Here is an 18,697-nt window from a genome sequence, read left to right on the forward strand (position 1 = left end):
AAGAGGATATAGTATCCAAAGTGGTTTAAAATACAAATCCGTGATCCACAATAGAAAAAGGAGAAAGTGTGGAATCCAATGAGCCCTTGTACCTAAGTTACGGTCAGAGCGAAAAAAGATACACCCTGGCGTCCTGCACTGGACTCTAATCCTTCACTGTCACTTTCCTCATCCACAAATCTTTCATCCTCGCTCAAATTAATGGGGTAATCGTCGCTTTCTTGGTCCGAATCGCTCTCGCTGCTGGTGTAAACAATGTGCAGATGTGAGGAGCTCTTCAACCTGTGACGTCACGCTACTTTCGGTACAGGCAAGGCTTTTTTTTATCAGCGACCAAAAGTTAAGAACTTTATCGTCGATGTTCTCTACTAAATCCTTTCAGCAAAAATATGGCAATATCGCAAAATGATCAAGTATGACACATAGAATGGATCTGCTATCCCCGTTTAAATAAAAAAATCTCATTTCAGTAGGCCTTTAATTTCATGATGTGCTTCGGTGGCAAAATGCAGATCCCATGTAATGCAGGTCAATGTGAAAAATACATGCTGAGCAGTGTTTTGTGTGACATGAGTACACATGTATCTGAATCTGCGTGGTCATAACATTTGAGCTTCATGCACACAGCACTGGCGGACGCCCGCCTCCGCTTTGAGTACACGTGGACCTCTAAGGATTACCTTCCACGGACAAATCCTAGTCAGAGTTGTGTCAGAGACATGTGCAACGTTATGTTAAATTTGTTATTTTATGCCCAAAACACACTATTGTTTTAGTACAAAACACGCATCAAATTCAATTCAAGTTTGATTCAAAAAGTAAAAAATTGTTTGACATAAAAGTGTGATTTTTTTTTTTGTAATAGGGGAATATGGGCCCAAATTAAAACTCTGCTTAGGGACCCAATTTAGCCTGGGGCGGCCCTGGAAGTAAATGTTATCTGTGACACATTGGCGCTGCATGGTACTTTTGAAATAAAGCCTTCGTTATCTGTGCCAAAATGTGAGGCTGTAGACAGAACAGACACCCAGGCAGAGTTGCAGCAACCAACAATCAGGTCACCATCGAACGGCGCTGTGTGCAGAATAGCAAAAAAAAGTAACATGGAGAAGGAACAAAAGCCGCATTAGACTTAGATGTTTGGGAACACAGTGATACAGAGTTTAGGCACAAAGCAGCAGCCTACAAGTAGTCCAGCTGCGTGAGTAAGTGAAACTAGAAAACCGCATGGGGGTCCTTAAAAGGATGAGATACAATGCAGTAAGGGCTGATGGGTAAGGTGCTGATGTTTTATTTGGCTGCTGACGTGGGATAATAAACCTACTCCAGCTCGCCATAACTCAGCAAAGTGTTTAAAAAGCTCATAGTGATAGCACAGCTCATACGGTGTCATAATTTATGGGCATCTTTTAGTTGGTGTGAGCCCATTTGGGCACAAAAATGTGTTATCCAGCAAAAAACTGTACATAAAAGCCTCAAGGACGAGGCTTGTATGGTGTGCAAATTTCTCGTCTTTATTCCTTTCTTTTTTGTCAAAACAAACGATAAAAACACACTTATACTTCCATGATTAATTATACACATTTGCCATTCCATTCATGGTGGAATGGTTATAGAAAAACATCATACTGTGTTCTTACTATATGTCATGATTTGTGTTGAGATGTGCTTGTTGTTGACTTATGTGGATGTTTCAATAAGAATTTTTATGTTTCATCATAAGTGTGGACAGGACGAACAACCCTGGTTTTTGTGGGGATGTTGGACATAGGCCCCAAGCACAGGGCGGCCCTGGGATTTTGTAAAGGTAAAGACATTTAAATATGAAAGTTATAACAACAACGTGTAAATAAATGTTAATGTCGATACAAATTTAATGTTAAATGTTACAGTATTATGAAGCTATTATAGCCGTGAAAGTTCAGTAATATAAATGGGACCCATTACTTCCCTGCTTGGCACTCAGCATCAAGGGTTGGAATTGGGGGGTTAAATCACCAAAATGATTCCCGAGCGCGGCCACCGCTGCTGCTCACTGCTCCCCTCACCTCCCAGGGGATGGAACAAGGGGATGGGTCAACTGCAGAGGGTAATTTCACCACACCTAGTGTGTGTGTGTGTGTGTGTGTGACTATCAGTGGTACTTTAACTTTAACTTTAATAAGGTTGCTTGAATCAAATGAAGAATGTCTTAAGACTACTACCTACACCGCCTGTCAAAAATGTGAAATGGTTCATTCCGCCTGGATAGTTGAAAAGCATCAACATCATCAACGCTCACATTTAAGCATTTACACTCAGCACCAGCAGTTTGGAATAAATATAAAATATAAGGAAGGTAACAATATAATACAGCTATCTGTGGCAGCATGTCAGAAGTTTATGAACACGTTTCACATTTGCATCTTATTGCACGTAATTGTGATGCGTTCAAAGGCCCTCGATTAAAGTTGGAAACAGAGTGGGTTTTAAAGACGGGGAGACTGAACCCCAATGAGATACACTAACAGTATCATTATAAAAATGATGTATTATTGATGTGTTATTACTATTCGTATTATCCACTGAAGATAATCCTATATGTATCAGCTAAGGTCTACGTTGCACTCCGAAGTAAAGGAAAATATGACAGATTTAGAATCATATTTAAGTGAATAATGATAGTTTATATGATTATATACATTTCTATTCTGGCCACTTTATATTGAAATGTCACTTTTTTGTCAAACATTCTTGTCAAAATGTTTCTTATAAAAAGTCAAGATAGGCTCCACCACCCCCTGTGACTCCATAACAGACAAACGGTAGAAAATGGATGGATGGATGGAAAAAAACAATTTGAAGATTTTCCATGTTTCAAATAATAATACCTGGGATTTATATAGCGCTTTTCTAGGTACCCAAAGTCGCTTTACATGTAGAACCCATCAATCATTCACACCTGGTGGTGGTAAGCTACTTTCATAGCCACAGCTGCCCTGGGGTAGACTGACGGAAGCGTGCCCCCTCAGACCACCACCTATCATTCATCATTCAATTCACCGGTGTGAGTGGTACCGGGGGCAAGGGTGAAGTGTCCCGCCCAAGGACACAACGGCAGCAATTTTTTTTTTGGATGGTAAGAGGCGGGGAGCGAACCTGCAACCCTCAGGTTTCTGGCACGGTTGCTCTACCCACTACGCCATGCTGCAAAGCTGCTTCCGACCAATTCAATGCAACAATTAGTTTTTTGGCGCATGTAAATAAATATACTAAGTATGTGAGCATGGTTGGGTTTGGTGGCCCTTTGGGAGTCTTGCGTATGGGGGCCCAGAAAGATATACTATACTTTATTTTCTGAATTGAGACTGAAGACTAGTTGTATGCATTTTCCTACATTTTTCCTTGCATTGTGCTTATTGCTGCAGCGAAGGTTGCTGCTGTTTCTGAAGTGTGTTGTGGTTCGTACCTCTGCCTCCAGAAGGCAGTGTGGCCACATCGCTGTTAACAGGCAGGCCTGTCCCCAGTCCGTTGTTTAACACGGGGCCATCGGACGGCTTCAGCTGCCACGTCAAACCCAGCAAGTTGATCGCTGCACACAAGGGAGAGCAAGATGAGAGTGGGCGAACATGTGACATCATGACATGAACAATACACTGTCTATAGCGTTTGGCATGGTAACAGTCACACTTGAAAGCTCATCACGCAATGGAAGTCCCAGGGCCGACCCTCTAAGTAGAGTCTGTCATTTACGCGACCACGAGCGCAGCTTCCAGAGAAAGCTGTTTTTAATCTGTCAATTGAAAAAAGACGCAGTTAACTCAGTGGAGCTCAAAGCACAAAAGTAAACCTGAGGAAAGTCTTACAAAACTGACAGCAAAACTACAAAAAAAAAGTAATCTTTTTTTGCAGTTTTCTTCCTCTATACTTCAACTGCTTGCAATCGTCTTTCAAGCTGTCACCATCTCCTGCTTTTATTTGGGAGCCTTTACACTGCCTTGCAGACAGCAGGTGACAGATTGCTCTCTGAAGAGCTCACTCTTTGACTCTCCTTCCCTTGTCCTCCTCTTTTCCTCCCCAAGTTCTATTATTGTCTGCTGCTGGAACAGGACTGTTTGTGCCTCACGCTCTTTCCCTCATACTTCATCTTCTTACTCAGAACTTTATTAGAGACGAATAAAATCCCTGAGATGAACGATCTCATTTTCAATGGCTTCCTTCAATACATAAAGCAATTAGTGCAGTAACAAAACTGTATCAGCATTAATATAGAGTATATGAGTCAAAAGATTAGGTAGACCTCCTGCAATCGATCCAATAAAAAAGATGGTAAAACTCAGAATTGATTAACCACTTGGAGGGCCAAAATGGGATAAAATTGCTATGGTATGAAAAGGGATAGGATTAAATAAACTCAGCTTCTTCCTACTAGTTTTCGGGCATGCTGTAATCAAAAAACTGGAAATATGTGATACATTACATTGTATCGTATGCATGTTCGAAATGAACTGAAACTGAACTGAACTGAATGTATATCCTAGGCTTTTTAAAAAAAATAAAAGACAAAGTCTTAAAAGTTCAAATAAAATGAATTTTGCTGTCAAAGTTCAATATGAATGCTGTTTGAATCAAATTGTGAATGTGTAACACAACCTACACCCCCTTGCAAAAATGCAAAATGGGTCATTCCTCCTGGTAGCGGCAAACCCAGCATGGAAACACTTCACTGGACACTCAACGCAGATGTCACGACGTCACTAACACCCACTTTAGGAATTCACACAGCACCAATATTTGGAAAACAGCACATAAGCACATAACTGTAGTGCGCTCAAGGACCCTTGATTATGGTTGGAAACAGTGGTATCAGTAGGTTTTAAGGGGACAGAACAGTAGATGTACTAATACTATAATATTTTCATAATAATAATATATTATTATGATTGTTTATTATCCACTGATTATAATCCTACATTCATTAGATAATCTGTACTTTACACTATGAAGTATAGGAACAATTGACAGATTTACAATTGTATTTGGGTGAATAATGAGTGAAGGATTATTAAAACCACATTATTTTATTACACTGCATTATATTACATTTGTCATTACTTTTTTATTGGAAAAACAAAGTATAATTATTTATATTTGATAATTCAACTATGATAGGGGGGTTACATTCAAAATACAGTTTTGTACTAATGTTCTAATATGAGCCAGTTTAAGACACAGTATACGCAGAAGGTGTTTACAAAATATACCGAACAATTAAAACAAAGTGTTTGATATTACTATTAGATACTCATTATGGGACAGAGCTAATGAAACAAATATGTTCTGCTTCTTCCTATTCTCTTTTGACTTTTGATTTTTTACGTGCAAATGTGATTGTCAATTGTGCTTATTTATTTTTAATATGAGCCAAATATTGATTGGTTACCTAAATTATTTTTTGACGTTATTTATCCTATACAAATGTGAATTATTGTAACGTGCATAGTTTCAACTTGCTACTGTAATAGCATACATCCCATGTTTTTGTATTTCATGTATTTTATATTTCATGTATTTGCTAATTCTATAATAAAAACTTGAAAACATTTCTTTAGATGGGTCAACAGACATTTTGAGAATTTCAATATGTTTATTATTAGATTTACAGAAAATGTAATCTTATTTTGAGAGTTACAACAAGCATATTCAGTAACATGTAAATGTCTTCTAAATTTATACCTTTACACTGGGATGCATTTCCAAACAATCTTTCCAAGCCATTTTTTTAAACTCCAAGTCTACAATTTACTTTCCTAATCAATCAATCAATCAATCAATCAATCAATCTATCAATCAATCAATCAATCAATCAATCAATCAACATTTATTTATACAGCCCTTAATCACCAGTGTCTCAAATGGCATCACAAGGACTTTCCCAGATCTGAACCCCCATTTGGATAAAGAAAAATGTCAAAAGACCACTGCTGGGAAAAAGAAAAAACCTTGAAAAATTTTGATTAAACATTTCTTGGAAGAAAGGAGATTGAAAATGTGGAAATATTCCAACCCTTGAAGAGGTTTGTTGAGTCCTGAGGGCTGAATGAAAAATAACATAACCTTCAAAATAAAAGTCGGTTAGATGAAAGTACTTTTTAATTCGCATGGTCACTTCCACATTTATATTGTGAGAAAGATTTATGGAAGAGCAAAATATTGCAAACTTGCTTGCTAAGGGCTTTTCTTTGTATCAAACAGAACATTAAATAATTCCTTGTGGTCTAGATAATATGACTTGGATATGCTTTGGTGTAAATTTCATGTAGGTTTTGTTTCAAAGTCACATTTAATAACCCAGTTTTTCAATCTGTGTGCAAGATGTTTGTTTTGAAAGCGAGATTGCAAATCAAACTTTGCCCCATGCTCTTTAAAAGTAATAATAATAATTATAATTATAGTTTATTTGTTCATAATTTTACAATATATATTGAAGTCCTAACCGCAATTTGATTTGAACGATTGACAATAAACTTTATAAACATTATATAGATTTCTACACACTCGCTGATCGATTAGGACAAAAAGTAGTTTTTGGCAGCAATTATGCCAATGCATGTTGGTTTTGTTATGTGCACGCCACAATTATTAGTGTGTGTAACAATATTACATATAAAAATAATATTTAGACTTAGACAAACTTTATTGATCCACAAAGGAAATTGTTCCACACAGTAGCTCGGTTACAAAGGCTGGAAAGGGTAAGGATGGAAAGGTCAATGCAGGTATAAAGTAGACTAAAAATGTACCATATAAATATAAAAAATAATATATATGTAATAATTACATTTTATATATACACGTTAGGTCAGGAAAAAATACAGAGGCTATATCATCCCTACAAGCCTGTTTTGCAGATTTCCCTGCTCGTCAATATATATATATATATATATATATATATATATATATATATATATATATATATATATATATATATATATATATATATATATATATATATATCCATCCATTTTCTACCACTTGTCCCTTTTGGGGTCGCGGGGGGTGCTGGAGCCTATCTCAGCTGCATTCGGGCGGAAGGCGGGGTACACCCTGGACAAGTCGCCACCTCATCCCCGGGTCATTTTAACATATATAATACTTTATCCTACCTTTATTGTGTGTTTTCTCATAGCCCGAAGCAGAGAGGGAAGAGCTCCTCCCACTCTGGTTGACAACTTGACATAATGTCCAAATAAGTACTTCCACCTTGCTGTGACGTCACCACATAGCCAGACTGAAAACCTCACAAACAGAGGCATCCAAAACTGCGTGCAAGCTCACGCAAAAATATATAAATCTAACGATTTGATGCTTTGGCGTTGTTTAACACGATTATCCAACCTTCTAACAACATTTGTAAGTCAAAAAAGACAACTGTTTTAAACATTTCCTTTACATTTTTGGTAATATTTGTTCAAAAGTGCATTTCGAATAACCCTCTGAATGGAAGAGACAGATAGGTTTTGCCTGGTGTGGTAAGTATTCAAGATAATGTCGTATCAAATGAATAATTCACCAGCAGTACAGTATGTCTACATGCAGCACAAGGCTTGGCTACAAGAGTAGACGTTATATGATGCATAATACAGGTGTTATGAATGAGTATCAGCCTTGGGCGCCTCCCAGCTATGGGAGTCTGCAACACCTGCATCGGAAACTCGGGAATCAATTTCCCTCTTGTCAAAATCTTTCTCCACTTGTCAGGGCTTTGGCACACACGTGGAGGAGTGTAAACGTTGCTGAAAAAACGGGGATGTAGCTTCAGGATTTGCTGGCGGGGCACAGTCTTTCTCACTCCAGACGTCTCATCGCCTGTTTTTTTTTTTGTGTCTTCTTGATTATTCAGTCCTCTCTCCCTTTCTTGCTCCCGGGCAACGGAAGGTGCTGACACCTGGGCTACTGCCCGGCCTCCACCACTGTCAGCTCTTTTTTATTGTTTGCGGGGGAAGTGGTGTGAAGAAAAGGAAGTGTGACTGGGGAGACGATGACAGTGTCCTTCCTTGTTTCTCACAGCCACCTCTTGCCCCTCTCCCCTCATCACATTGACCTTCATTTGTCTCCCTTCTTTCCATTTTAATTCTCCCCTTTTCCTTCTTATCTCGTCCTGCCCTTGTGGATAATGCAGTCATGCGTCCCCGCATGCACAGAGATGTTATCACGAGGGAGATGTGGATGGAGCGATTGTATGGGTAACACTAAGAATATTGCGATGGCGCTCTCAATCTGAGCCTTCCCCATAGAATACGTCCGACCGCATGCAAGCGCGTGTGTGAGCTTCTCGAGTGACATTTTGCTCTCAAAGGAGTTGGCGCACGACCCGTAGATGGCACTCTTATTCTTTGGTGAAGATACAAAGCAACACGTTTCTTTGCAGAGGATAAACACACATTTGAATTATCCTTTTTTTTGGAGGAAGGGGGGCGGGGGCAAAGTACAATGCCTTTTTCAAACACACTTCTTCGCCAGGGTGTGATTATATGAAACTGATGTATTTAGCTTTGTTGCCATGACTTTAACAATTTTCTCCTCGGCACATAATAGCTGTAATTACTGTTTTCAGGCTACAATGGTGGCTACTTAAAATGCCACATGACGAGAAAACTGGATTGAAGTGACAAGAGATGAGATTAAATGCATTCTGATTCTTGGTATTTTTTTAAAATCTCTATCTCCCACCAAGCACGGCCGTCCGCACCCTAAGCGCAAAACACACGCTCTGCAGAGGGCCCCACGATCCATGTGTTTTGCATGTAAAATGCCAATTAATCAATGACAGGGCGCTTCATATTAAATTTTACTGCAAATGTATTCCTGACCATTTTCCAGTGGCTCTCACGGTGCACAGCATTAACACTTATTTTCCATGGCATATTTTCAAATTCTGGTCTTGGCTAAAGAACTTAAACAAGTTGAAAAACTTATTCGGGTGTTACCATTTAGTGGTCAATTGTACGGAATATGTACTGTACTGTGCAATCTACTAATAAAAGTTTCAATCAATCAATCAAAAGAACCAAGGCTTGTATATTTACTGTATTTTCCGGACTACACGCCGCTACTTTTTTTTCCCAAGCTTTGAACCCTGCGATTTATACAAAGGTGCGACCAATCTATGGATTTTTCTCCGCTAACGGCTAAATTATGGAATGGATTAAAGAAATCAAACAATGAATTGGAATGATCCACATTAAGTCTGTTCAAACTCAAAGTGTTTACAAAGTACAAGGAAGAAGAATCCTGATAAACATCTTGAACCTTATGAAAAAAACGAGAACATAAAGGATGAATAAAGTCATCAATCGCTTTTCCGTTTTGTTTGATCAGTCATTTTACTGCCCTGGTACAGACACCGTTTGGAGAAAATAAAGGTATTTGAATAAACATTTACAAAATCTTTGTATGTAAATATCTCATTTGACAACATATGAGTATATATCTGTAGCTAATATATGAAAAAATATTTTTTTATTTCAAAAATTAGTGGGTGCGGCTTATAGTCCATAAAATACAGTATCTTTTTCCGGACTATGTTTATTTTATAGATGTTTAAAATAGTTATTTAAAAATATATATATTATTGAACAACTTATTTTCCATGAATCCGTTTTAATACAAAACATACATTATATTAAAGTCATGTTTGATTAAAAAAGTCTGACCTTTTTTTTTGTAATGTAATTCTGTTTAGGGACCCAATTTTAACCTGGGGAGACGCTGCCATAGTGTTGGCCCCATACCAATATTTTGGTACCGGTACCAAAATTATTTCTATACTTTTCGGTACTTTTCTAAATAAAGGGGACCACAACAAATTGCATTATTGGCTTTATTTTATAACAAAAAATCTTAGGGTACATTAAACAAATGTTTCTTATTGCAAGTTTGTCTTTAAATAAAATAGTGAACATACAAGACAACTTGTCTTTTAGTAGTAAGTAAGCAAACAAAGGCTCCTAATTTAGCTGCTGACGTATGCAGTAACATATTGTGTCATTTTCCATTCTATTGTTTTGTCAAAATTATTAAGGACAAGTGGTAGAAAATGAATTATTAATCTACTTGTTCATTTACTGTTAATACCTGCTTACTTTCTCTTTTAACATGTTCTATCTACACTTCTGTTAAAATGTAATAATCACTTTTTATTCTGTTGTTTGATACTTTACATTAGTTTTGGATGATACCATAAATTTAGGTATCAATCCGATACCAAGTCGTTACAGGATCATATATTGGTCATATTCAAAGTCCTCATGTGTCCAGGGACATATTTCCTGAGTTTATAAACATAATATACATTTAAAAAAAACGAAAGAAGATGTTATGATGCCAAAAAACATAGACGTAATCATAGTAGTATCCACTAAATACGCTACTGTACTTAGTATCATTACAGTGGATGTTAGGTATTGATTCACCAATGGCGTTTGTCTACATTGTGACGCCGGTGAGCTACGGTGTGTAGTGAAGCATGTTTAGTTATTCCTCGTCCTGCAGGGATGACGATTAGTGACTTAGAAGTACCGGTACTTTTCAGAGGCGGTATAGTACTGAATATGATTCATTAGTAACGCGGCACTATACTAATACCGGTATACCGTACAACCCTACACTGCCATAATATTTTTTTGTTTTTTTTGTGTCACACACACACACACACACACACACACACACACACACACACACACACACACACACACACACACACACACACACACACACACACACACACACACACACACGCACACGCACACGCACACGCACACGCACACGCACACACATGAGATCACAGCGATGCAGGTTTAACAAGCAAACGAGTTGGATTAAAAATAGATCAGATGCTTCATGTGGTTTTTATGTAATCTCAATGCATAATTCAGAAAGGCAAAGTGCTTGCCAGTATCATCTGCAAAAGACAGCATCTAAGGAAGCAGCGCACGTGATCTGTGACAAAAAAGAAGGAGCGAGGGCCGGTGCACGGACGGACGTTACGTGGAGGGCGGATGAAAAGATAGAAGTGCCCGTTGAGCTCAGAGAGGGCTGACGGTCAGGAATGCCAAGAGGAAAGCGCAGCAAACCTCGGCAATGAGCAGAAGAGGAGAAACAAGGAACAGAGAGAATATGGGAGGACAGCAAGAACTGAGAGAATATTAATGTACAAGTCCCCCGAGGATGAGAAAAGAGCCGAAAAACAAGCTGTGGATGATGTTGCAAGAAAAAGAGCAGATGAATAAGGGCTATGCAGAGGCAAGGAGGAAAGGGAAAAACGCAGGGAAGGAAGATTTAAGGGACAAATGGCTCTGTATTCATTGACTGGCGAGCTAAGAAAATGCTCATGATTCATTGTCTGACAGTAAGTGGTTCACAACATGGCCGATCAGACGGAAATACAATGCTTTTGTGTTTGGGAAGAATTTATACGTCTTGGGTAAAAGGATGTTAATGGATTTCTGCATTAAAGAAAAATAGAGTGGAAGAGATAGAAGAAGGTGACTTTGTGTCAGACTACACGCTGGAGTGTCCCGATGCCGGGAAATATTGTGTCATCATCATCAGTCTGTTCCCTGAAATATGTTCCAAATCTTCATATTCTGTCTCGCTTCTAAAGTCAGCCTTGTTATTACTAAGGCAAACAGATATCCTATGGAAGGAAGAGCACTGTCACAAACAAAGGAGTTGCAATTCCCTGCAGCAAATGTGTGTGAATGGTGCAGGTTGCTGAGCTGAAAAGATGAAAATGTTGATTGACTGTAAAGCCGGTATACAGTTGACGCTTATTTTGAAAGTCATGCGATTTAGAATTGGAACATTTTAGCAAAACACAGTGGTCCTTTGTGTTTCATACACCCCAGATTTTCTATGATTCTTTTTTTGCCAACATTTTGCTCTTTAGTAATTGTAAAACATTGCGTGAGCTTAGTTGGTTGTGTGATGGAGCTCTTTACTCAAAACATTTGTATCTCAAATCTACTTCGCCAATTGAAGTGAACTGAAATCAGTTTAATCGTTGCTTGTCTCACCCAAAACAGCACAATTTTAACATGTAACATGCCTTTTAAAAAGAAAAACAAACTTTTAGATGAGAAATATCGTACAATACAATACTGTTACGGCGCGAGCGCAGGCCGACGCGCATTCCGCCTCCCACTCTGCTGTGCGCGCCGCTGAACGCGCCTCGGGACACGCCCGCGGGCGTTCCTCTCCTGCAGCACTCAACAATCAACACACTTGACGCTGATGAGACCTTCCCTGCCGTCTTAAGCCAGCGTGTCCTGCGTTCTAGTGCCAGAATGTAGCTGCTTGTACATGTACAGTAAGCCTTACAGTTCCCTTGCATATGTGCTTCCTCGCTCCTTGTGTTCCCCCTCCGTTGTGCTCATCGTGTCTTGTCCTGTGTCGTCATCCAGCAGCCCTTCGTCATCCTCTGGTTTCGAGCAATGTGTCTCGTCTCCCCGGGTCCCCTCTGGACTTCCTGCTGCCTTCCTGGATCTTAAACTCATGCCTGTCCCTGGACCTCCGAGTGTGCCTTGCCCTTTCTGGACTTCCGCACCGATCTCAACACACACCTTCAACACCACCCAGTATCACTCCACAAAATAATCGCTACACATAGTCACAGCGTATACTAGAGATGCGCGGATAGGCAATTATTTCATCCGCAACCGCAAAGCTGCTGCCCACTGCTCCCCAAGGGGATGGGTCAAATGCAGAGGACAAATTTCACCACATCTAGTGTGTGTGTGACAATCATTGGTACTTTAAAAAAACTTTAATCACAAAAGTCGTCATCCACCCGCCACCCACCCGAACTAACATTTTATCAAAACCACAACCGCCCGCCACCCGCCACCCACCCGTTGTTATATATATATAATATAGACGATGCAAGGCATTAGTGAGGTTAGAAAGGAGAAAGGAGACTGATCCAATGCAGCAGAGACATTCAATGCGTGCCACACATTAATATCTCTTGGCCACGCATTAGAGGCTAAGAGATATTAATGTGTGATAATATTATTTATCATTATTATAATATTATTGTCATTTCCATTAAGAAAGTGTTGACTATTATTGTTATTTTTTTTCCCTGGTCTTTAGTATTCCCTTTTTTAGTTTGTCGCCTACCACGTTTGCTGCCGGCGTTGCTATCTTTTTATTTTTTTCTTCTTCTCCTGTTGTGTTGTGTTGTGGTGTGCTGTGTCACGCCAAATTTCTTCCCCCTACAAAAACCTTACCCCCCCATTTACTTCCGTGGTCACGTTTCCTCTTACGTCATTGACAGCGATCGATATCACTTCGGCTTTGACTGCCCGTCGCTGGTAGGAAACTTTGTCTTTGACAGCTGCTGGAATCTGAAGAAATCCATTATTGTTTTTTTTTGTAGAGGCGCGAAACAGGACAGTCGCGTGCCGGTTAAGGACCCCCGGCAACTTTGTGACTTTATTGGACGCAGCCCTGGAAGTAAATGGGGTGGGGGTTTGGGGGGGGGGAAGAAATTTGGCGTGACAGCTGCAGCAGTGCCTGATGAATAATAGCCTGTTTCAAAGAGTGCTGCTCGTTTTTCGTATGTGGGTAACAACATTTAACTATGTATATATATTTCCGAATTGGTTCAACCGCCACCCGCCCGAATCTATTTAAAATCTATTTTTTTCGTCATGCATCCGCCCGACCCGCGGATTATCCGCGGACTCCGCGGTTGTGTCCGCAAACCGCGCATCTCTACCGTATACCTTTGGATTAGTCACACACTTCATTTATATACTTTAATAAACACGCTGCAAGCTAACAACGTCCCTGCTTCCGTGCCGTCTCCTTCTCCTGCTGTACTGGTACAAATGTAAATGGTAAATGGGTTATACTTGTATAGCGCTTTTCTACCTTCAAGGTACTCAAAGCGCTTTTGACACTATTTCCACATTCACTCGTTCACACAAACATTCACACACTGATGGCGGGAGCTGCCATGCAAGGCCCTAACCACGACCCATCTGGAGCAAGGGTGAAGTGTCTTGCTCAAGGACACAACGGACGTGACGAGGTTGGTAGAAGGTGGGTATTGAACCAGGAACCCTCAGTTTGCTGGCACGGCCACTCTCTCAACCGCGCCACACCGTCCCGTACAATATAATGCCCTAAACAGCTACAGTAGTTTTATGGAATAATGTAACAATAATGTACAACATTTACCTTGGAGAGTGGACTTCTACGGTATCTAATTTCAGCTTGCCCAAAATGTAAATGTCTGCCGTTTAGATATTATCTCAACATCCTTGGCTGGCGTTAGACTCATTCTGCTTCTGTATGGTGCAGACTATACTGAAGCAGTGATACGCTCAAATTACTTCGCTAATTTGTTAACACTCTGTCATGTTTGTTAACACTCTGTCGTCTCATTCTCAACATTGTCCAACACGTTTACTTCATTTCTTCCAATGGTTCGAAAACAAAGTTATGTCCATCTCTAGCTGTAAGTAATAATAATGAAAATAATAGATTCTATTCATATATAGCTTTTCGCGACGCTCAAAGTGAGAACCCTTCATTCATTCATTCACTCCACATTCACACTGGGATGGTGGTAAGCTACATTTGTAACCACAGCTGCCCGGGGGTAGACTGACGGAAGCAAGGTGGGTGAAGTGTCTTGCGCAAGGACACGACGGCCCTGACTGGGTTGGCGAAAGCTGGAATCGAACCCAGAACCCTCAAGTTACTGGCATGGCCGCTCTATCACCTGAGCCACACTGTCCCCCATACATGTTAATGTAACCAGTGACAGAAAATGTTTTGGGTGGATCTTACTGTGGCATTCACTACGCCACCTCATGGCGGGGATGCTTGTAACTAAAATTTTTGCTTGCAACTTAAAGTATAACCGCACTTTTTGGGGAATTTTGCCTATCGTTCACAATCATTATCAAAAACATGATGACAGATGTATTTTTTTAAAATGCATTCTAACTCGTAAATAAACGTTAATAAAATTCAGCTTACAACGGTGCCAATGGGAGGTCCTCAATTCCTCCCGTAAAACCCAATAAAAAAACATTGAAAACCCACCAACAATTTACATTTCATGACATGAATATCAACCAAGTATTAGTGATATTGTTATTATAAGCGCTAACGCAGACAAACTATTTATAGCGGCGCTGTGATCACGAGCTTGTGTGCCTATGTTTACATCATCAGCTGGTGAGCTGCTTTCTTGTCTCGGTGCTCGTAAAAGTGTATTATTGATCATTATTGATTATTTCCTTGCTGAGGAAAGTTTATTCTAGATCATAAATCATGCCTCTCACCTTGATAGTAGAAGGCTGACTATGTATTCCGACAACTTGACATACTTTCATCGCCAATTCAGATATTTTAAACGACACAAAAAGACACTTGGTTCCACCCCCCCTTTCTTCGCGAGGACTACGAGTCATTCTTCATTTGAATGGAAATATATGAACATCCTAGCAGTTGGCATCCTAAAGACAGCAGACATCGTACAGAAAGTGATATTTTTGTTGGCTCTCATTAAGTCTGCAGTGAGTGGTAGTAATCAGTGATGAGGTTGAAAAAAAAAAGCAAACGTTGTGATCAAAATACGTAAATATTACATGTTATTATAAATGTGACCACTACAACATTACATATATAATTACAGCATGTATATAAAACCGTAATGGAGGTGTTCGGATGTTTTTAAGGGCTTTAAGGGCAGAATAGAGCGGCTCTTGTACGCTCCATTATAAACAGACTTTAGATCGCATTTATTAATATTTAGAATGCGTAAAAAAAAAAGAAAAACATATGTTTGCTTCTCTTACATAAGGATTGTGAATAATAGGCATGATTACAAAAAAGTCCAGTTCCCCTTTAAAGCATAACAATTACCAGAGAGACAGCTCCAATTTCAAAACACTCTTAAGTTGAGGTACCACTGTAGTCCATTTGTCTGAGTAGTTTTCGGTGGAAATCGAGTGTTTGAACAAAGCATCTCACACTTTGGTGACTCTCTCTCTGATCTTTTTTTTTAATGAGTACTACTGCTAAACAAGCCACAAAGGGGTCGAAAAAAGTTGCGACACCAGCACGTTGATAAATAAGGTGAGGAAACACGATAAATGTAAACTAATGAAATTTGATTCGGAGCAGCTGGGGCAGTATTGCAGTCTCTCTGCCGCACTGTTGTGACGAAACGAGAGCTGAGCCAGAAGGCAAAGCTCTCGGTCTACCGAGCTATCTACATCCCTACTCTCACCTATGGTCATGAAGTGTGGGTCATGACCGAAAGAATAAGATCGCGGATACAAGCGGCCGAAATGAGTTTTCTCAGAAGGGTGGCTGGCATCTCCCTTAGAGATAGGGTGAGAAGTTCAGTCACCCGAGAGAGACTCGGAGTAGAGCCGCTGCTCCTTCGCTTGGAAAGGAGCCAGCTTAGGTGGTTCGGGCATCTCGTGCGGATGCCTCACGAGCGTCTCCCTAGGGAGGTCCTCGTTGCACGTCCCACTGGGAGGAGGCCCCGCGGCAGGCCAAGGACCAGATGGGGGGATTACATCTCCTCTCTGGCCTGGGAATGCTTCGGGATTCCCCAGGAGGAAGTCACTAATGTTGCTCTGGAGAGGGAAGTCTGGGGGTCTGTGCTGGAGCTGTTGTCCCCGCGACCCGATTCCGGATAAGCGGTTGAAGATGGATGGAAATGAAATAAAAAATCTGTTGATTTTACAGTAAAACCCGAAAGTTCAGTCGCAATAATTTCACCCCAGAATTTACGGTGATTTTGAACATAATTACTTTAATATTTTTACGCTAGAATTTTGGCCAATGAGCTGCCAGTATTTTACTAAAATTGCACTTTTTTTTTTTTTTTACAGTGCAAGAAAAGTATTTGTAGCAAAGTAGGAAGGTTGTATCTCTTTTCCCATCCTCATCATCTTCATCAAGAGTCTTCAATAAAAAAATAAAAATTATGTGAATGTTGTCTGTCTATCTGTGTTGGCCCTGTGATGAGGTGGCGATTTGTCCAGGGTGTACCCCGCCTTCCGCCCGAATGCAGCTGAGATAGACTCCAGCACCCCCCACGACCCCAAAAGGGACAAGCGGTAGAAAATGGATGGATGGATGTTAAAGGTTGATTTATCCAATTCATTCATCATTAATATTTATTTGAATTGTTTTCTGCATGTGAAACTATATTTATCCATCCATCTATCCATTTTTCCACTGCATGTCCCTTTTGGGGTTTTTCTATCATTTTTATTTTTTTCCTGGATGTCTGGAACAGATACATTTGATTTCCCAGATCTGGGAACAGTTGCTTCGGTTTTAGTACGATTTGGTCTTGGTCAGACCTTCTGGAATGAAATGGATTACAATAAAACTGAGGTACAACTGCAATGTGATGACTGGAGCTCCAAGTTTTCGAAAACACAGTTACATAACGCTTGTGTTTTTTAACACGTGCTAAACTCCATAAATAATACATTATTAGGTTTTTTTTCATTTTTACTTGTGAGCTTGACATTCACTTTATATGTGCTTGTGGAAGAAGAAGCAGAAGCAATGCAAGAAATGTGATGCGTTCAACATTTCATACGACTCGGACCTTTTCCAACGGACTACTAACAAAAACCGAGGTACTAATGTATGCCACATAAAATAAAAGGTCGCACAAAAACACGGTACTGATGAATTAAAAACGGCACTATACTGCCTTTGAAAAATACCGAAACTATTTTTCATCCACATGCTGCCGTGCGGCGGTGACGTACAAAGTGGTGGAGCATGTTTAGCCCAGATTTCTACTGAACGTGGAACGGTCACTGGCACACTCTTTCCGTTTTTACTCAAGTCAAAGTGTCAATTTCCACCGACATGCCGTTCCGCATTCAAATTCAAGCACTAAATATACGCAGACCTTCTATTTTTTACGGACGCCGCAACATCCATACATCCATTTGCTACCTCTTATCCCTTTCGGGGTCGCGGGGGGTCGTTGGACCCTATCTCAGCTGCAACAAAACAGGAAGTCACGCACAAACACCAAATATAGTATCTGGTTTACTTTCAAAATAAAACACTCCGTCTTCAAAGCGGATCGTATTTTATACTTTTAAAGGTCCTAATAGGCGGCGACGGGCATGAAGTCAACTTGTCAAAGGTTTTCAGACTTAATTTCATCTTGTTGACACAAATGTGTGAGGACATACTGATTCTGGAGGTCTAAAATTAAAAAATAATGTACAGGCATATCTTGGGCAGCTACATTGGGATATGGATACAGGTATGTGTCAAAAATCAGCTGATACGGAGGACTGATTGTGTGACACGCTTGCCAGGGATGATATTACTGTTGTATTGTTGCTTGCTGCAAAAATTAAAGTGGCAGGACCGACTTTATTTGCTTCTGCTTCTCTGGAGGGAGAGAATAAACATTTTGCCTCCTTTATCATGTGATTATGCGCGGATTCGCGAGATCTCGTAAAAGTCTGCGCTATTTCGCTGCACAACGAAGCCGCAACAGCACGGCGGTGAAAATTGCTACACGGCAGATGGCGGCGCCCTCCTGTGGTGAAGGCGGTCCACAGCCGTTCCACATTCATTAGAAATTCGGGGTTAGCGCGTCAGCGTGCACACACTCACAGAGCGCACAGAAGGAAACAGCGAG

The 18,697-nt window shown here is 40.2% G+C and overlaps 1 protein-coding gene across 13 annotated transcripts in view; it reads right to left on the reverse strand.

Annotated features, from left to right (window-relative positions):
* tenm2a (teneurin transmembrane protein 2a) overlaps nt 1-18,697 on the reverse strand; it is a 639,454-nt gene that overhangs the window by 94,666 nt on the left and 526,091 nt on the right. For all 13 annotated transcript variants that reach the window (XM_062045574.1, XM_062045572.1, XM_062045573.1 and 10 more), the window contains one exon: nt 3,449-3,571. In XM_062045574.1, the coding sequence (XP_061901558.1) occupies nt 3,449-3,571 (123 nt within the window). The remainder of the gene's footprint in view (nt 1-3,448; nt 3,572-18,697) is intronic.

Source organism: Entelurus aequoreus, linkage group LG04 (genome assembly GCF_033978785.1).
Source record: "Entelurus aequoreus isolate RoL-2023_Sb linkage group LG04, RoL_Eaeq_v1.1, whole genome shotgun sequence".
In the NCBI taxonomy this organism is placed as follows: domain Eukaryota; kingdom Metazoa; phylum Chordata; class Actinopteri; order Syngnathiformes; family Syngnathidae; genus Entelurus; species Entelurus aequoreus.